This window comes from Rhea pennata, chromosome 2, assembly GCF_028389875.1.
Source record: "Rhea pennata isolate bPtePen1 chromosome 2, bPtePen1.pri, whole genome shotgun sequence".
Taxonomy (NCBI): domain Eukaryota; kingdom Metazoa; phylum Chordata; class Aves; order Rheiformes; family Rheidae; genus Rhea; species Rhea pennata.
This window is the reverse complement of record NC_084664.1, coordinates 11,854,128-11,874,970: the sequence shown is the minus strand read 5'-3', so window position 1 is coordinate 11,874,970 and position 20,843 is coordinate 11,854,128. Positions and strand designations below refer to the sequence as shown.

Genomic DNA, 20,843 nt, shown 5'->3' with positions numbered 1-20,843 from the left:
GTAGTTCCAGATCTGAGGATACAAAGATAGTACTGTGTGGTGAGTTATATATAGTTACTTCTTTTTTTTGTGATGTAAAATCTCAAGCTGTGCTTCCAGTTTCAGCAAATGCAGATCTGTCTGGAAAAGGAAAGGAAAATTTTGCAAGATATCTGCTCTGCCAGCCTTAGATGGATTATCTTTGTAGCCTTTCAAAGCAGTCTGATGTTAAGAATCATTGGCAGCCCCTGCTACATCTTCCACCTGTCCCTGCAACCCAAGCTATGTTATAATACCACTGGTACTGCGTAGGCTGCTTCCAAGCAGTTACGGAAATGCTTTCTCCTGCATATGTATGCTAGAGCTGGAGCTTCTGTCACTGCTGTCGTCTCTGCCAAGGGTGGCGCTTGAGCAAAATAAATTTGGGAATTCTTGTCACAGAGCCTAATTCAGAGCCAAAACTCACTGTTGCTCATCAAAAGTGTTTCACAACCAGTGTTTGTTCGGAGGTTTGACCATGTTTCCTAGGAAGGTGTTAGCAGGCAGATATAGCAGTTTCAGCCTGCAAGAATGCTTGGGTCAATGAGGACAGGAGGCCAGAGCTGGGAACTTGCACTGATGGTGTTGAACATGCTTTTTTTCTGTGGATGTATATTTTTAAGGCTAGAAATATAGCAAAACATAGTTATTCATTTCAGGTCCTTTTTCTCATATCCCTTTAACTGTAACATGACTGGCAGCAATGCCTGTTCTGAGGTTCTCCAAAACCTTCCCAATCTTTTTATTTTTTAATTAGCTAACACTAATATTGCCTTACCTTTAATTGTTTGGGCTGGAACTGTCCAAGCAAGGTAAGTTCTTTAATTGAAACCAGCTTTCTTTTTTAAAGCAAATTCTTTGGGAAAATGTTGGCTGAAGCCATCACGTATTTCTAAGAAAATGCCTAGGGAATATAGTGCTTTGCTCACATTAAAGAATTTTCAAGGACTTTCCTTGAAATGCTCTAGTGCCACAGCACACTGGAGCAGAAGCTCAAGTCTTTGCCTCATAAATAGGGACTTTGCCATTCAAATGAAAAAGCATGAAAGCACAGCCAAGTTTCTAAGCCCTTATAATGTCTTTGCAGTTTGCACATACTCATATAGGAGTTTAACAGCTAAAAATACCTGAAGATTCCTTCCTAACTGAAGAAGCTTGAATGTTTCTCAGCTCTTAGTGCTTGCTGGACTGAGTTAGTCTCATCTTTTCTCAATAATGTCCACACATGCCCCTGGCAATGGATATGGTGGGCTCTTGCCATGGGTGAAAACAGAAGTTGTCAGGGAGGAAAAAGTGTAGTAAGTGGGATGAGTTGGTGAACTGATGAAGAATTAAAGGAGAAATGGAAGAAAGTAAATGTATCTGACAAAAAAAGGAAAAAAAAAAGGCACTGATCCAGCCAGATGGATGTGAGAGGAGCAGAACAGCAGGAGGGACACTGGGAACACAGAGAAAGAAGAGCCTGGAAGTGAGTGAGTTTAAGTGGCTAAGACTAAAGGAAGTGTTTGCACTCAACAAGTGAAGTAGGAAGACCAGGCTGGGAGATGGGGTGGGAGGTCATCTTGTTTACTTGCTTTGGGGAATGAGGCTATGCTATGTGAAATGTTGTATTTAGGAGCACTGAGTGGTGGACGTGAGTGTAGAATGAAGATAATGATTTTAGTAGAAACATAGTGCATTTGCACTGAGCTGTCTTCACGCTTTCACATGTGAGTGCAGTACCATAAGATAGTTTGATGTAATTGCATAACGTAGTGCATTATTTCTACATAAAACAGAGATTTTAAGTGCATCAACAAAATAAGGCAAGTTGACTTTTGTAAGACATGCAGAAGACTCACATGGATACATCTGCTTTCATTCTACAAAAGAGAAGCAACATAACTTATAAGCGTGAAACATCTCTTTTCCTGTTACATCTTTTCCAAGGTTTAATGGCATTTTAAAACACAGAGATAAGTGTAAACTGCATTTATTTTAGAACATCTGATACCACATTTATTTTACAAATCCAGCTGTCCAAGGAAAAACCCTATCTCAAATTAAAATTTGATCTTAATTTGGCTGAACCTCTTCATTTGTTTATGTGTGTTTGTATATATATTACATATATATACCTGTATGTATTTGTATATATATATTTTTATGTACACATAACTGTAGACTTAAACTGTTTGTTGCCAAAATCATTTAATAATATTTAAATATAAAATTGATAAAACAATAATGGAGACGTCAGTGGTATAATTAAAAAGCAACACGAGCCATGATCTGTAAATAAAACTATGCAATCTCAGAGCACGTACGATTGGAAAAATTTCTGCACTTGTTTGTATGGAGCAGGAACTGGAGTGGAAGCAATGAGATGAAAATCATGTTCTGTGAGTAGTCCCAGAAGGAAAACCTCTGCTTGGTCAAATGGTAGCGGATTGCTTCTGGCATCCGTGGGAGGATGTCATTCGTGTCATCACACAAAGACCTAGACTGCTCTTTTATGCTTTCCTATTATTTGTTCTCTTTTCTACACACTTCAGTAAATTTTGGCAACGTTCATTTTTTGGTCTGCTTTTTGGAAGACAGAGATGTGAACCAAGAAATAGACCAATAATTATATTATAGGCTAATAAAGACTTACAGAATAATAAACTGATCGTGATGAACTGTTTCAGGGAGTTACGTTATGTGCACATTTTTAATGCTAAAAATTTATGTTAATTAGAAAGCTTTAATTCTGTTTTACATTTCCATAAAGAAGAGTTTTTCACAGCTCTGTGCTAATTGTTTCTGACAGGTACTTTAAAACTGAACAGCGGTGTTTGCAGCCAGATAGCCTTTTGGCTTATATGTTACAGGGCGAACATCTATATACATACTGAAGCAAAGGCTCTTGTTTTACCATCCCATGGATTTTGCACGTTCCATATTCTTCATATCATGACTGTAATATTTTTAAATTTTGGTGGACATTTTTTCTGTACGAAGGACCTTCTGGGTGAAGGTCAATTTCTTCTTGCTGTTTCCTTCTATATCCCATCTTTATATTGACCAAATACCTGGAATTAGCTGTACTTTCCCAGAGTACTTCAGGAGGCCTATCTGGCAAGCGGTTCTGTGGGGTGGCTTGACTGAATTCTCGGGAACCTTTCAGCATTCTTCAGTTTTGCTTTATTCTCGGAGTATTAGCGGTGATTAGCAAAAACCTGGGAATTCGCTTTCATGTAGGCATGGATGTGTTTGGCTCTTCAGACTTGAGAAGTCGAGATCTAAGTTAAGAAATTCAAAGTAGTTTTCTTTGAAGTACATCAAAAGTAAGTCTTTATTCAAGAAGCAGCAATCAGAGGTTCCACGGTTACTGCAACAATGGAATAAACAGCACAGTTCATCTCATTTTCCTTCTCTGCTTTCATACTATGGAAACGCCTATATCATGAGCACTCCCCAAGTTTTTTTGTAACTTATCTTCATCCCTTGGATTATGGATTATGTTCTTTCACAGTGGTGTCTCTCTCTCCAAATATCTTATTTATGTTTTCCAAACATTAATAAATAGTATAGTCATTTCTTAGTATGTTCCGTACAACGTCTCTTCCTTCAGAACTGTCATTTCCTGTTAATCGTGTAACAGTATGATGCGAATTGCGAACTATGTATCGTAGAATGTGCCATAAAAGCCTGGCGTGCAGATGATACCAGATTTTTGACATTTCAAGTTCTAGTTCACATAGTGATTTACTATTTGCTTTATGAAAAGTTTTACAAATTTGTTTTTGATTTCTTTTTCTTCATATTATGCAGGTTATTATGTTTCTTCTCTTTCATGAGCATCATGAATGTAGTTATTCTGCGCTGATACAGTCAGGAGATTTTAATCTTAAAAATAACATTTTTGTCCTCACAGCACATTTGTAATCGTGCTCAGTCACATGCTGTGGATATAAAACAGGGGGATCCCAGATAGATCTTTATGATAAAAGATCTGTAGCACAGGTACGACGTTTTTTCTCGATCAAAAGCACTGTTTCCTAGCCTGGAAAGTTTAATGCTTTGTGTGCCTCCTGGAGCCAGTTCTGCTTTCTTCCAGCGTTAACTGTAACGGTACCTTTGGAAGAGCGTGTGTGCATGTTAGCAGAGGAAGTTTTGAGATGTACATTCTAGGACATTTAAAAAAAAAAAAAAAAAAAAAAGAATGGATGCTTCGTACTTTTCAAGGTTAAAATTTCAAGGGTTATTAAAGCTTTAACAGCAGCCAGAGAGAGATCTTTTTTTTTCCAAACAGTGAAATTGTCCCAGTGCTCCCTTCCCTCTGACGGTGGAATTGTAATTCCCTAGGAAATACGCCTTGACACCTTCCCTAGTACTCAAACATTTTCAGCAGCAGAGATGAGCTGGACGTGGACGGGGCTTTGCTCAGCTGGCCGCAGTTGTGGTTCCCAGAGCCATTAGAGTCTGTGTTTTCTTTTTACATTTTCAGACTTAGGAAATGGACATGGCACATTTCATCCTGTGGCCTCTGCCAAAAATAACTGCTGCCTTGCTTTCATTAAGACTTTTGGTCATTAAGGCTGCTGATAGGATTTCTGTGCAAATTATCGCTAGGTACCAAAGCTATCTCTGATGAGGCAGCTGACTCCCTCCTCTTAAAGCTGGATGTGAAAATTGCATCTGCTTCATGTTTAATTTTTATTAAGGTCTTTGGAGTTTAAAAATTGGGGGTTTCCTCAATTCCTTTTCACTTTCAGTTCAAAAGTGCTGAGCTTTATATCTGAGAGTTGCCCTGTTTGTCTCTACCAGAAAATTTTTATTAAGAACAAATGGGGCTCAAACCAGTATTGCAACAGAAGCCGAGATTAGTTCAGTTTGCAGCACGGTGTCACGTAATGCTCATTTTTAAATCAGCCTGGGATTCGGGAATGGACAGGAGTAACCTTTATCAGCCCAACCTTTGCTCAGGCTGCCGCTTCCTTCCTTCCGTATTAGATAAGGACGTGCAATATCGCTCTTGGAGAAAGCAACCCAATTGTTTTCCTTCACATAAATACTCACACAAAGCATTGTAAAAATGACATTAACAGAGTTGAAATGCAACTACACATGGGATTTTGTTATCCTGACAATGAATTATCACTCGCTGCAGCAGGAAGAAGACAGTTTGCCTCCAGGTACTGGTGAAAACCTTTAGGGAACCTTTAATCAAAGTCTTTAGAGAACCTTGAATGGCTACCTACAGCAGAGAGGATTTCCGGCTTGCTTCGTCTGAAAGGTTGATCTCTCTAGGTACGTGCAGACCTCATTTATCATACCTCAGCAAGCGCTGTGCCTTCAAGGGATGTAAAATGGTAGCTCCAAAGTGAGCATTTGGTCTCAAACGTCATGCTACGATACTGTTACTTACCTTCGACATGCATAACGTCTCATTTCAAACTGTAAGCTGGTCAGCGTGTGTCACGGCAAGGCTCTCCCCATCTGTGCAGCCAGGGCAGCCTTGGTGCGCTTGGTCCCTGCTCGAACCTGCCGCTTCTTCCAGCACCATGAGATTCAACAAGACGAAGTGCTTGTGGAAACTGGTTTGCACAGGAGAGTGCTCTTATATTTGAAGAGGAGCTGATTTTTTTTTTATCAGCAGATTGTTTTCTGCTTTAGCCACAAAACAGTTTTCAACCTTGCAAACACTCATTTTAAATTACTCAGAAGGAATGTTGATACCTAGTTGACAAAATGTGAAAGAATCAATGCTTTTAAACTCAAAAGTCTTTTTTCTGGCCCATCTGGAAGTTTCAGCTCTTGCACACAAATGATTATATTTTCCACTCAAAACGTCATTGTGCAAACTGGCAAGTTTTACCCAAGGCATCCCATGCTCAGGGGCTGTCGCTCTGAGGACCAGCGAAAGGCTGTCGCGTGGCTGCGGGCTGGTGTGCTGGCGGTGAGATGCAGTGTGTCGCCTGGCTGCCGTACCGCTCTCAGCTGGAGCCACTTTCTGACGTTCCGCGTCCTGGCTGCCAGCTCCGTCCTCGGCACTGTTTGGGCATCTGCAACCAGCTGCTGCTGTGGGGCAGCAAATATCAATGTGGCACCTGAAACGGGGGAGATACATCAGCCTCTTCTTCATCTTGCTGTCCCCTGCAGCACTTTTGGGGTCTAAGCCAGGATGAGGCCAACAGAAGCGGATAGGAAGTGGTGATAACCATCTGGAGAGGCTGAGGCTGAGATTGGGAGCAAAAATGAAGGGCAGAGATAAACTAGGAAACCACGATGTCTAGACCAGTGCGTCTAGACCACCAGAATGCTTCAGAGTTAAATGTTCTCTTTCAGTTGAGGTGAGATCCTAACTGAAACTTCTGTGGCTGCTGTGAGCAGTGTCCTATCACTCTTCAGCATCTTGGTTTGCTTCTCTCTTGCAAAGCAGGATTTAGTGTGGGCATCAAAGACATGAAATGGGATTTTGAAAGTCTATAAAAAGCATTGCAATTTGTCTGTGCTTGGTGGAATTTTTCTAATCTTTTGTGGTAGTGTTGCAGCACGTAATTGTTTAACCATTTTATCCTTCCAAATGAAAGAAAGAACCGTACAGAGAAGAATGGTCTGAGGTTTTTAATGCTGTTTGAAATGAGATTGTCATGAGGTGAAAAGGAGCGTGTTACTAGAGTATCTGATGTGTGGATAGACAGTATTAAGTAAACTGTATGTGATTCTCTCTGCTTGTGTGTGGAATACTATAAATGAATGAAAAATATTTAAGCATACATGCTGTAAACCAGTTGGTATGGCATTAAGTGGAAGCATGATCATTCTTCCTTTTTAATTAGAAAACCCAAACTGTTAGTATCAGTTTTCTTTCCTATTGTTTTGTTTTGTTATGAGACGTGTTTGACAGAGCACTTCCTAACTGATACGTTCCCCATGGGCTGAGATGTGCTGATGCTCTCAGCTCTGCGCTCTCTACTGGTTTATGTTAGTTTTCTAAATGGAATTTATTATGATAGTTTCTGCTCGTAAAGTCCTAAATTATTTGGGACTTTGTTGCCTGAGAATCTGCATTTTCTTGGTACAGTGGTGAAACAATTTGTTAGCAATCTTTTATAGAGTATACACTTACAGCAAACTTTAAAGTTGAGAGTGCAATGAAGTTCCTGCTTTTGATTATGCAATTTTTTTTTAATGATGGAGCTTCATACAGGCACATACACCACTAACCATTTTTGAGATTAAATCTAGGGGGGGGAAGTTTGGTGTAATGGCAGTATTGGTTTGGTGATTTAAGAAGTTGGTGGCCTCCTGTACACAGAGCAGAGCGTCCAGTCTCAGAGGCTGTGCATTGCCGAGGAGTGATGGACTCCACGGAGCGCTCCTGTCCTCCTCCGCGGCCGTTCATAGCGAGGGAGCTGCCGGAGAGAGGCACTGCTGCCTCGCTGCCTGGGCCCCCACGCTTCCTTCCTGCGGGGAGGCACCAGGAGTGTGGCCACGTCTCGTCCCAGTGCAGAACCAGGATCCGCTATGCACATGTCCCAGAGGTTTGACAACATAGGTACAGACCAACTAGCACCAGAGTCAGCAAGAACAGCAATGTCATTATTTGTGTTTGCTTGACAAAGCCTTTTTCTGTTGGAAACCCCAGTGATTACTGGCATGGGGTTGATGTTGCAGGCTCAACAGCATGCTCCTCAAAATGCTGTTCCTGGATACACTAATATTATACTCTGTTGTTTTGGATATTTATTGGAAATGACAATGAGCAAGCTTTCTTGAAAAAGGACTGTAATTTTTTCCTGCTTTAAATTCATTCTGGTAATAGTAAACAAAAGCTAATGCTGAATTCCAATTGAAGGAGTTACATGGCATATTTTTGACAAATCAGTTTATTGCCCCCTACTGTTTACTGAGCTCTTACTGTTCTCATAATTGGTACTATGTACATGTTTTGTAGAAATATGGAAAACAAGTAGCCTTTATTTTTCTTCTTATTTCTTTACTTCCTTATTTTTTATTTCTTTTCTGGACTATAAAAATTACGTTAAAAATTAGGCAGATTTAGGGCATTCTTTTCATTATACAGTTCTGTATTGAATAAATTAATAGACTAACACAACTGTTCTCTATTTTTGGTCACTTCCATGGTTGAGTATCATTATGGTTGATTTGAAAGATATTTTGATTTAGATCTTTAAGATTCTGTTGGCTGTTTTTTGTAGAGTCATTCTGCAAGAAAAGGGTTAATACTTCTGTGCGTATTTGCATCTAGAGCTTTGTTCTGTTGATGAACCTAATGGGTAGATGTAAAGTTCGTGAAAGAATCATGACAAGACAATGTATGTAAAGCAGATATAACGCTGTGGAAGCAGACCGTCTCTTAAAGAACAACTGTGGCCTAGACCTGAAAATCATTAAATGGCATTTTAGCCTCACTGCCTTTATCCCCTTGATGAAAGTAAAACGTAATGTGCTTTCTTTAATGGGCACTTGGCTATCTATAGTGCTCCTGAAATATGTCAACAACTGCGAATAGCGATACTGTGACCACTGTGTGTCCATCATAACCAGGAGGAGGCCATTTCAAAGGTGCATGCTTTCTCCAGCCTGAAGCATCTATAACTCATTTCCTAGCTGTCATTTCTGAGGAGATGAGAGAGAGGAAGCCATATGATTTCTTCAGTTCTCTTTATGATTTATACTATTACAGATCAGAAAATATGTATTATGGAATTCCTTTGTTGATGTACAAATCAGTGTTGCTAATAAGTTAAGTTGCCTGGAGGAAAGAGATTATTTTCCTTCAAAGATATGCTGCCAAAAGACAAAAACATTTTCCCCCTGGAGCCACTTGTAATCAATTTTATGCATTGCTTTTATTTTATGATCTATTAGGATGCAGGAAGCCAACAAATAGGTTTTTTGCTTGGGAGCTGTGGAGTTACTGTGGCCTTGACCAGTGACGCCTGCCATAAAGGACTGCCTAAGAGCCCCACGGGGGAGATACCGCAGTTTAAAGGTAAGCTAACCCTTGGTCATCATGGACGTAGGCACTGCACGTGTGACTCTCGACAGCAGTGCTCGTCGCGTTTGTTTGCTTTCAGTGGGTGAGGTTGGACACGAGACTGAGCTTAGCTGGGGCGAGGACCCTGTTGAACCACTTGCCGCGGGAGCGGCCCTGGCCGCTGGGAGGCTGCCGCCCGGCTTTTCTTTACTGGCTCATGGCCAGAGGTTCCTGTCCCTGCTTTCCAACTGCGGCGCTGTGCCAAGGCTCCTCGTCTGCCGCGCTGCCGGCTCAGCTGGCCGCTGAAGTCACCTGCAAGCTGGATTAAGCCACCCAAGTTTGCGCTCGAGTCAGTGAGCAGCATTCGTGTGATTCAGGCGTGGAGCTTAGCAGTGGGGTTGGCAGCCTCTGATGGGAAATCAGTAGCAGGAGAGCAGTAATAAACTATTTGGGTCAATAACAGCTTAAATTGCCCAGCCGTTTCTTCAGAGATTACCTGAGCAGGCCTCAGTCCTCGGTAGCAACATTAAGCAAGCAGTTCTGTAAGGTCTTTTTTTCTTGCGCTGCAGTGTGGATTAAAAGAAGCAACATTTAGGTAATGGCGGCACACAAGCATTTGGGAAAAAAAATCAGGCAGAGAAGAATTTTATCTTGTCTTATCCAGCAGAAGCTCAACAAAAGCTGACTTTTCTTTGCAACCGTTTCTCAGGCTGGCCAAAGCTGCTGTGGTTTGTCACGGAGTCGAAACATCTCTCCAAGCCTCCTCGTGACTGGTTCCCACATATCAAGGATGCAAACAACGACACAGCTTACATTGAGGTGAATTAATGAAGACGTGTTTTCTGTTTGAATCATTGCGTATGGCACTTCTGGATAGATAAACGTAATTACTCATTCCCTGGTCAGAGAAGCAAAGAACATCCTGTTTTAGCCTCTTAACAAGCAATATTTTTAAATAAATTATACTGTATATTGATTTCAGAAAATTTAATGAAATGTTAAATTGCATTTTGGGGGTTTCTAACATTACTGTTTTTATGTCATCTAATAGGCTGCAACAATATTATTTTAAATTTGGCCAATTTACATCCCGTTCACATTGCAGGCTGGCAAAGTAGCCATGAGAAAGCTAGACAACAAGTTTCAAAGAGAAACTTCAGTTCTCCCCTGACAACCTTCAGTCCCTTTGAAAGAGAAGGAACTTCTTGTTATAAGGCTTACTGTATACCAGTTGCTTTGTGGGTCACACTCCCTCCTGAAAGATCAGCATCAGGAAGGGAAAACAAGCAATCCTGTCAATTTTATTTTTCCTATTTATTATTTTTGCTTCCTTTTCTCCCACTTCTGCTTAGATTCAAATGTCTTCAATTCAGAGATGTTAGTATCGAATTTAAATGGTTATTCAAAGGTATTAAGTTCAAGTGAATGGAGCGAAGACATTTCCTATCTTTTCACAGTGAGAACACTGAGTGTAAAAAGCAGAAATGCCCGCTTTTCAATCTTGCTGATTATCTTCATCATGAAGAAAGATAAATGCTTAATTTACTTTAATTGCCACTAACAGTTTTCAAACTCTTGCATAAAGTTGCAGAATTACCACAATCATCAGTGATGATTCTCCCACCTGTTTTTCTTCTGCTGCTTTCTCATGGCTCTTTCATATTCTTGCAGTGAAAGCAGCTCTTGTGTTTTTCAGACTGCATAAATATTCCTATGTAGATTATTAGAGCAGCACCCACAACATTCCTGCCAGCAGTTCTTATCCCATGCCATCTATGACACAGAAGGGAGAAGTTCAGGTTTATTAGTTTGCCTATAAAATCTAAAACGAGTGCATATTGAGCAGACTGAACTAGGTTGTTCTCTGCTAAATCTAGCCCATCCATTAGTCATTAGCGTGATTAGAATTCTTATGATTATTTTTCAGCATGCCTGTATTCAGACAACTGAGAGATTTCTGAAACCAAGCCTGGGAAGCTCCAGTTAAAAAGAGATCCAATCTGAAAGTAGTGTATTAAAAAAAAAAATGCTTCCCAAACCAAACAATACTCCTGCCTTCTTTAAAATACAGTCGTTAAATGTGTCCATCATTCACCTACACTTTAACCATACACTGACTCTTCCCTACTTACTTCTTTTTAGTACAAGACATGTAAAGATGGAAGTGTGCTTGGGGTGACGGTGACAAGGATTGCACTGCTGACGCACTGCCAAGCTCTGACACAGGCATGTGGATACACCGAAGGTATGCAAGATGCTTCTCTGTTTCATTGCTAAAGTCAAATGTGAGCTGTGGTTTGTTGCTCACCATGCTGCTGTCTTAAGTTTCACATGGATCTATGTTAAAAGCTTCTAGATGTAAAATTGATTTTTTTTCACTGCTTTTAGAAAATGCACACGCGTTTAAAATATCTTCATGAGAAGTACCAAAGAGAAGACAAATAATGTCCTAGCCAAGACAAATGCTACAGTGGAGACTTATTCTGAAAGTTGAGCTTTGAGGTCAACAGTCATGTTAGGCTGAAGCTTACTCTATTTCCTTCCTTTAAGTGGGTTTGTCTTGAGTCAGTGCCATGCTCTAAAAACTAAACTATGTTTTGTTTTTATTGCACAGCTGAAACAATTGTGAATGTATTAGATTTCAAGAAGGATGTTGGTTTATGGCATGGGATTCTTACGGTAAGTATGGATTATTTTATTATTTTTTGTGAATATTTGAAAATAAACTAACCTAATATGCTTATTACCATCACAAACCAGGATATCCTAAGGTTTCTTCTAATACAAATTTTTCTGCTTTGAAAGCAAAAAATACCTGACTTACGATTCATGGTTCTCTGCTATTGCAGTTACCCATAGTGAGCACAGTAAAGATGCCAGACTGTTTTAATGCTTCAAGTGCTCTGCCCTATTCTTACCGTATCAGTCTAATCGTACTGATGAATATTTTTGAGATCAGACTTTATACAAATCAAAATCATTAATACTCACTTCTGTGAGAACACAATCTAGTGACACAAATATATTGCCACAGGGAAGGTTCTCCACCTGTGACACCTCTGGTCAGCAAGTGCTTCTGTTACAGTGAAGTATTTCTTACTCTTTAAGTTGCATAATTGTCGGCTTGTTATTTGATTGTCTTCTGCGACTGACACAGGAGCCAACTTAGGTATTTCTAAAGATTGTTTGCAAAGGTGGTGCTGCAGTTGATGTCTTAGAGAACGCTATTTACTGATCATTATAATAGAAGCCAAGTTTTGAAGGGCTGGTATTTGGGACTCCCAGTTTGGACAGGCCCTACGTGCTGTGATTCCCAGGGAGCCGATACACATCACATGCAGTGTTGTGCTGCCCCTGATATGAAAGGGCAGTAATAAATGCTCCTATGCTCCTATGATCCTATGAATAGGAGCAGCCTATTAGGCATTGTGCGCATAAATGTATTAAAAATCCACTTCTGTCACTGCTGTTGGGAGTAAACATCTGACAGAGCTTTCCTGTGGCTTCCTTTGCTATTAGTGTTGGTCTCAACTTCATTTGTTGCATGTGACTACTTTTCCTGTACCAGCACCTGTGCCAGCCTGAAAAGGGAAGTATCCTTTTTGGTCTCCATCTCACAAAGATTTAGATGACCAGTCCAGTGGAATATTTGCCTGTGTCAGGAACCTGGTTTCTTAAACCTGTTTTCCAAAACAAATACTGCTTAGCCAGAGCTGCTATGGGTAGAGATTGATTACCCTCAGAAAATGATTTTACGTGGCAACCAAAGGAAGGAAGCAGCCCATTTACAGGCTGTTTGTTTGGTTGTGATACAAGAGAAATTGCTAAAGGAATTGACGGCTTCAAATCCGGAGAAGTGTGTTTGCTGCCACTGGCTTCACTCACTTGCTTTTCCTAACTCCCTGCAACTTTTGATAACCTTGTTAGGAAATGTACTGGAGTATCAGGGAACCTACCCTGGAGCAAGACACACACCAAAAAAAAAACCCTTCATTTATTTTCTATTAAAATAAATTGCTCCCTGCTTAATCTGTGACTATGCTTTCCATCTACTGTCTTTTAAGTATTTTTTTCCCACTACTGTTAATAGTTCTTCGGTTTTTGAAAAGATGGGTTTCTTTAGACACATCCATTGCTGTTACTCCTCTTTGTGAATAAAAAGTCTTTGTATGAACAGGAGTCTTTCAAACATAGGGATAATATTAACCTGTGCAGCAAACATGGGCATTGGTCACTCAAAAGCTATGTAAGCTTTTGTGTAATTTTTATAATTTCGTTGAGAGTACAAACGGGAAGAAAATTCTTTTAAATTATTTTCACTACTGCTTCAAAGTTATGATCTTAACAGTCCTAAATCACAGAATTATAAAATGGTGGATTCGTTTCATCTTAATGTAGATAGCTTGATAGGAAAAGAAATGCCACCATTGAAAATAAAGCAAGTGTAGAGTAAGTAGCATAGATGCCTCTGCCCAGAAATAAATAACTTCTGTGATTATTGAATAAAAGCTATTTATTTGATTTGATTTCAGAGTGTCATGAACATGATGCATGTTATAAGTATTCCGTATTCCTTAATGAAAGTGAATCCACTGTCCTGGATACAGAAAGTCTGTCAGTACAAAGGTAAGGGGCAAGAATATACAAAGGTATGTTTTGAAGTCAATAGCGAAAGGACGAGTTCCTGATACATCTGAAGCTGTGACTAAAATAACTTCTATGGGGTGTACTGTCAATCTTTCCATTTTTATTGTAGCCAAAGTTGCTTGTGTAAAATCCAGAGACATGCACTGGGCATTGGTGGCACATCGAGATCAGAGAGACATCAACCTTTCCTCACTGCGTATGCTAATAGTGGCGGATGGCGCAAACCCATGTAAGTGATGCTTCTGCAGTCCAGCAGAGAATAGCACGTGTGTTTTCTATCTGGCGTTTGAAGTTACAGTCTGCAGTCATCTTAGCTAAAATGTTTAACAGTATAAGGTTTGTCTACTGCAAACTACACAATATTTATGGAAACTAATTAATTTTGGATTTTTTTAAAATGTATTTTTCTTTAGCTAATCCTGAAGCAAACTTGATATTCCACATAACGTAAGTTGCAGTAAATACAGTTTTGTTTAACATGACAGCCATATGTAAACACTGAAGTAAATAACTGAGCTGTAGAAAGGATCAAAACGTTTGCTCCCCAATGATGACACTCAGATGTAGATGTAGATGTAACTGAAAATTTGGGAGGAATAGTTACAATACTCTAGAGAACTGTATCTGGATCGCGTCATGACAATTAGTAGTTTGAACTCTTTCTCTATATTATTTAAGATACTGAGGTGTAGATATATCCTGCTTTTTTATAGTAGCTTGCTTTGAGTTTCTAAATTAAAACTTTAATTTTCCTCAACTCAAAAAATATGTAATGAAATTCATTTTGTAAATCTATCAGCAATGGCTTTTCTGCATAAGCATAGTGAAAGGACTGTGCACTCAAAAATGAATCTTTATGCATTGTGTATATGCAACTGTAAATATAAATGTATATATGTAATTGTAACAGATATGGTTTCTTTCTCAGTGTTGCATAGGTCCTTTCTACGCTTTTAGTCCTCAAAAGCCTATATATGCATTAAGTATGTTTGCAGTTTGAATAGCATCACTTCAGAAATCAGTTTATTTTTCTCCTCTGATTTTTTTTTCCTTATCCCAGGGTCCATTTCTTCCTGTGATGCATTTCTCAATGTCTTCCAAAGTAAAGGTCTCAGACAGGAGGTCATTTGTCCCTGTGCTAGCTCACCAGAAGCTCTCACTGTGGCTATTCGAAGGTACTGTGTTACAAGAGTTGAGTTAAACACACTGTAGAATAACTGTGGTAATTTGAAAAGAAAAATTTATTCAAGATTGAATCTACATACTTAACTTCTGAATGACACTTTTAGTTTTCATTATGTTTGTGTCCAAAGAATACATACAAGACAAATTTGGAGAATAATAATTTAGCTTCAGAGAACCTGATAAAAAAGTTCCCATTTCTGTAATATTATCTAATTTTAAATGAAACAGATTGAAATGCGAAAGCTCAATCCATAAAAAGACATGGAAAAAATGCCACCATAAGCATAAAATTAATTAAAATATGGAAATTTAAATGGAATTGCTGTAGAGGAAATTCATGCTTTAAACTAGTGTATTTAAAGAGAATTATGACATTCTGCAGGTTGTTTTTGGCTAACTGTTGCTTCTTAACCATTCATACACTCTGAGTAGTCATCTGGAAATTTTCTTTAAGTCTGTGGGATTTGTACCTAAAAAGGAAATTGATAAATTCTGATAAAACCAGTAAGTTTTATCTGCATGAATGTCCATATGAAGCAGTCACCTGTCCGGAGCATTGTGACACACAGTAAATGCCGTATCTGTTGTCTGTTTTGACAAAATTGTGCCAAAGCTATCCCTTGAATAGTAGGTGCTTTGTTTTTAAGCTCAGATTCCCACAGCCGTTGATAATTTTTTCACGTTAAAATGTGCAGGATAAAACTGTAAAGCATTGCAAAAGTATTAATGAAACTATTCCTGCCACAAAGTTTAAAATATGTCAAATGAAATTTAACTAGATTTTCAATTAACTTTCCAAAGAAATATCACAGGAAGAAAGACATAAGCCAAGAATGTGGTTGTCTTTCAGCCACTTCATTATTAACCTTAAAAGTCTGAAAATTATCTGTCAGTGATTCATCCTATCCAGGTTAGTCTCCTTCTGTAAACTGCACTGTCAGCTCCACCAGCCTCAGACCTTGTCTCAGCCTTGTCTCATGGACGTTGCTCTTCCCTTGGGTTGGATTTCCTTGGTGTAGACTCTGCTGACCTTGCACTCCCTGCTACCTTGGAATTAGCTGTTGCTTGTAAAGGCAGAGGATGTTGCTTGTGCTGAACACTGATTAACAGGAGAGTTTTCATTTCCTCTGTTACCCTAGATAATTTGCCCCAGATCGCAGGCTCAGAAATGGGAGAACTCAGACCGCTGCATCTCCATGTGCAGTGCCTGACTTGCCCTTTCCAGACTTACATTCAGTGCTTGTATCCATCTGAAGCACAGATCTATTTTCAAATTAACTAGCATTGAGAGCTTACATTAAAAAAAAAATATTAACACGTAAAAGAGTTGATGATTCAAAAAAAAGTGTTTTTATCTTCCGTGCCTTGCTATGTAATTGCAAAGCAGTTCTTACTACTGTGAACATTACTGAATACATAGCTTTTTGTAAAGTCAGTATAATGGTAGGATAATACCAGCAGAACTTGGAAGCTTTAGTATTTTTTATTTTATTCAAGCCATCTCCACTGATAGTAAAGCCATTATCATACAAGTTCCAACGAGTTACAGCTGAAGTATGCATTAAAATGATTCCCTAGAGATCACAGATCCAGAAATCTCCCTGTTAATGCTCCAACTCTTTCAAAATATATGGTGTATTTTAACTGATCTTCCTATAAAGCAGAGTAACAGAACCAGTGCTCTATTGAAAAACCTTTGTAATTTAGAAAAAGAGTAATAGATACTTTAGCTTTAGAACTGAAGCATAAAGCCTAGTATTTAAAGGCATATCTCATGCAAATAGTGGTCCGAGTTATTTGTGGTTTTCCCCTTTGGTTCACTGCGTGTGACTCTGAGCCCACATGCTTAAGAAAGTTCCAAAGTTTAAATACAGATCTGTTCCCATTTAAAGTAATGCTAGAAAATAATGGTAAAATTGATTGCCTCTCCAAATGGTAGGACAAATCTGTTCTCAAAATGCTCTATGACTATTCAGTATGAGCAAATAGCTTTGATAAATATACATCGTTCCTGTTTCGCAGTTGAGGCGACTTAGGGGTAGGTTTGTCTGATGGGTTGCCTGCATTCACTTAATGTATGAAGTAGGTGTAGTTATACCTTTGTCTTGTTGTCCCCATCTTAACCACAAGACTTAGCTTCCTTTGACTAGTAGGCATTCTTAAAGAATTTCAAATGCTGTTTAGAAATATTGAATGTGTAAATAAAATAAAAAGTACTGACTTTAAAATAAATTATAAAAACATTAGAATGAGGCTGTTTGCATCCCATCTTCTTTACAAGTGATTTCCATCTTTCTGCTTGGTAGAGATACTTATTTTGGGAATGTTCTCATGTAGATGTCATAGATAGGACAAAATAAGATACATTCCAGGACGCCTGTTGACAAGATACCTTCTAAGAAGGGTGTATCTACACTGTTGCACCACTTAGCTCTCCCTTCACTCCTGAATCTTGGTCTTTGTGTTCCCTTGTTCCCTTTTGGTGTAAGGTAGCTAGTTGCCTGCAAGAGGACTCTGAAGCACATTTAACTGGTGACTCAGGGATCTACCTCAGACTACCAGAATACTAGAAATATTCTGAAATAACAGCCCATTGTGTAGACTTGGGGTCCTAATCACCAACTCATAGAATCATAGAATGGTAAGGTTGGAAGGGACCTCTGGAGGTCATCTAGTCCAACCCTCAGTAGCCCATGCGGGGATTGAACCCACAATCTTGGCATTAGCAGCACCATGCTCTACCCAACTGAGCTAAACCTGCAAACCTGCTTCTAGTGCACTGCACCTCTTGCCAGCTAGACAAAATATTACCTAAACAGAGGCTGCACCGAGTTTGACTTCATCAGCTAGTCATCCACCACATTCCTAAAAGGCCTGGTGCCTCCAATTTCTCTCCCTCCCAACCTTACTGCTGTATATATGGCCAGTGTCTTTCAGCTCTGCTCCTGCTCTCTTTTTTTTCAGTCTTTGGATGTGATAAATAACTCTAGGAAATGTATGTGAAAGTCTAGGTGGCCTCTCCTCTTAAGAAGGTTGTGAGGAGCTCTGTGTGCCTGGTAGAGACTGGCATTCTGTTTTCATGTTTAAGGGGTCCTAAACAATAATATATGTGTTTTGAGGAACAAGGGTGAAAGAAAGTTGATCAATAATGTGGTTGAAAGTTCCTTTTATATGATGGCAATGTTATTTATCACAGCTGCTTGTTTACTAGCTCCATTTGTTATGCTCTAATGCATTTTCGAGAATGCCCACATCCTTCTTTGTTGACAATGTCACTTGAGAAATATGCCTCATAAAACCTATTAATTGAAATTTATAGTACCGATCACTGCCAGTCTTACATGAGCATGATTGGCTAAGGCCCATCTAGAATTTCAAGCACAGCAGAGAAGAAATGTCATGTAAAAGGACATTATCAGAGAAGAAATAGTAGTCTTAAAATGGATTTGTATGAAAAATTCAGATTCTTGAAGTGAATATTGTCTATTTTGTCAGCTGGAGTCTTTCCGCTCTCCATGGTTGTGTTATCCATAACCAAATCAGCATCATGTTCACCTCCAGTTTTACATTTGAAAGTGCAGGGCGGTATAAGAATCTGGCTCTGGCTTGGTCACCGCTAGTCACCAACTCGCATAGGTCACCATTACTTTGCTCAAACAACACTCTGTATGCGTATAATTGTGTTCACTGATACAGCATGAAGTTTTGCACTGCAGCAGGTTGGCAGACGGCTTGTCCTGTGCTATGGTATCATATAATATGTTGGAACTGATATTGAGCAAGCCAATGAGTTACAAAGATGCTGTGTCCACAACGTTGTGGCCATGAATGAGGAAGGTGTAATTTGTTTTAGTTTTCGTAGGGTAATGTAGAATAATCTATTTTTATTTAAATTTTATGCATTAAAATAAAGATGGTAAAGTGCAACAGTGGTCCAGTAAGAATAGGGAAATGCTTCTGTTTGCCTGATTGTGCATACTGTCCACTAATCTTATGAACCGCGTTTGCAGGCCAACAGATGACAGCAATCAGCCACCAGGCAGAGGAGTTCTGTCCATGCATGGTCTCACTTATGGAGTGATTCGAGTGGATTCTGAAGAAAAACTTTCTGTTCTTACTGTACAGGATGTTGGCCTAGTGATGCCAGGAGGTGAGGTTTGGAACAACTTTTTTAAAACTTACTGTGAATGGATTCATTCTTACTATGAATGGATTCATTAACTTATTTAGTATATAAAATCCTAGGTGGCTTAGGATTAGAATAGGTATACATCAAAGAAGTCTACTCCAAAACCATTACCTAACAAAACCTTGTAACTTTGAAATCCTGAGAGTTCTTCTTCTTTATATTTACCTCAGTGGGTCACTTTACACGCATTAGCAGCCCACTTCAAACAATCTGGCACTGTGTCAGAGCATCAATTCATTAACTACTGCTTACTGATACAGAAAATAAAAGACTTAGAGTTGTATGTCTGGGAGACATAAATAGTACATGAGTCTGACCCAGCTGAGATTCATGTTGTAGAAGATTGCTAGCGAAAGGCTTGCAGAATGTTTTCCCAAAATCTTGTGCTAAGACCTGGTTATCAGAAAGAGCAGGTATGACTGAACTGTTTGTGTTGATAAATTCAGAACAAAGCCTGTGCTTCTGAAGATGAAGATAAGATTTTTCATATGAGCTAGATTTTAAGTGAAATGTTATGGAGATTGGAAAAGATAGTACTTTAGTTTTTCATAACTGAATGTCTGTTATGCACCAAATGAATAAAACCTAAAATATGCATCTTACAAAATTTCAGCTGAACAGCTTAAAATAAAGGAAGATAAGATTGGTTGTTGTCTAATAGTTATCATATAAAATACTATTATAGGTGGTACCATCGAGTACTTCATACTACAAACTCTGATAAGTAGAATAAACTCCTTTTTATCCTCAGAGAGAGTGAGAGGTCAGTCAAGATTCTTTACACTTGTACTTAAAAGACATTTGGGGTTGCTTCTGGTCTCCTGTTCACCATATTGTCTTTCAGTTGCAAAGTCTATGCTCATGCTGGACTTCTAATAGAGAGATTGTAGCTAAACCAGCATACCTGATTCTTATTCACATGGCTCAAACATAAAGCTGCTTCTTTCTCAAACCAGTGCTTTCTAATCCCTCTGCTTTAGCCCCTGCTGTCTCCACAGTACTGTAAAACCACTGAGTGGGAGGTTGAGCTCTGAGAAATTCTTAGCAAAACAACAGTAGTCGTGTGCTAGAATATCTTAATCTTTCATATGATGTTGCTTCGGGGGAGGTGAATTTCCTGGTTGCCTGTCTCTCCCCGGCAGTATAATTATGATCAAGAGCACATCTAAAATATTTCGTATTCACCAGCTGAATCAAATCTGGTCTTCAGTATGCAGAACTGAGAATGCAATCAGAGTTTGCAGAGATATTACCAATCAACTGATATTTTAGAAAGCAAGGCAAATTAGATTTTGTTTTCAGTGTAAAGACTGGATTTACATAAAAATCTTTTCATTCTTTGTGTAAATATTAGTTTGTTAATGTTGAACACCTTAATGTTTGAAAGACTGTTTGTTAGACATTAGCATCCACATATAATTTATTTATGTCACCTCCCCTGTAGTATCTTTCCCACAGCATGTATATTGTGGTTAGTTTTATAATATTTTTTAAAGTTCCTTGCTCTTCCTCTAGCTATAATGTGTTCAGTGAAGCCAGATGGAATTCCTCAGCTCTGTAAAACAGATGAAATAGGAGAACTCTGTGTATGTGCTATTGCAACGGGTACATCATATTATGGACTCTCGGGCATGACCAAAAATACTTTTGAGGTAAGATGAGGAAAAATGTGTTTATGGCTTTATGAGGATGTGTTTATGGCTTAGACCTTGGGTACTGTAGCCAAATAATCTGCTCTGAAGCTTGTTTCATTAAGCACAGTAACAGCTCTTTACATGGGTTTAGTTCTGGCTCTGAGGTGCTTTTACTCTAATTTTGAAAGAAGATGTAAGG

The 20,843-nt window shown here is 39.0% G+C and overlaps 1 protein-coding gene across 8 annotated transcripts in view; it reads left to right on the top strand.

Annotated features, from left to right (window-relative positions):
- DIP2C (disco interacting protein 2 homolog C) overlaps window positions 1–20,843 on the top strand; it is a 318,346-nt gene that overhangs the window by 226,242 nt on the left and 71,261 nt on the right. For all 8 annotated transcript variants that reach the window (XM_062568858.1, XM_062568857.1, XM_062568855.1 and 5 more), the window contains 9 exons: window positions 8,881–9,004; window positions 9,699–9,808; window positions 11,132–11,234; window positions 11,604–11,668; window positions 13,522–13,615; window positions 13,746–13,865; window positions 14,697–14,811; window positions 18,832–18,971; window positions 20,526–20,662. In XM_062568858.1, coding sequence (XP_062424842.1) covers window positions 8,881–9,004; window positions 9,699–9,808; window positions 11,132–11,234; window positions 11,604–11,668; window positions 13,522–13,615; window positions 13,746–13,865; window positions 14,697–14,811; window positions 18,832–18,971; window positions 20,526–20,662 — 1,008 coding nt within the window. The remainder of the gene's footprint in view (window positions 1–8,880; window positions 9,005–9,698; window positions 9,809–11,131; window positions 11,235–11,603; window positions 11,669–13,521; window positions 13,616–13,745; window positions 13,866–14,696; window positions 14,812–18,831; window positions 18,972–20,525; window positions 20,663–20,843) is intronic.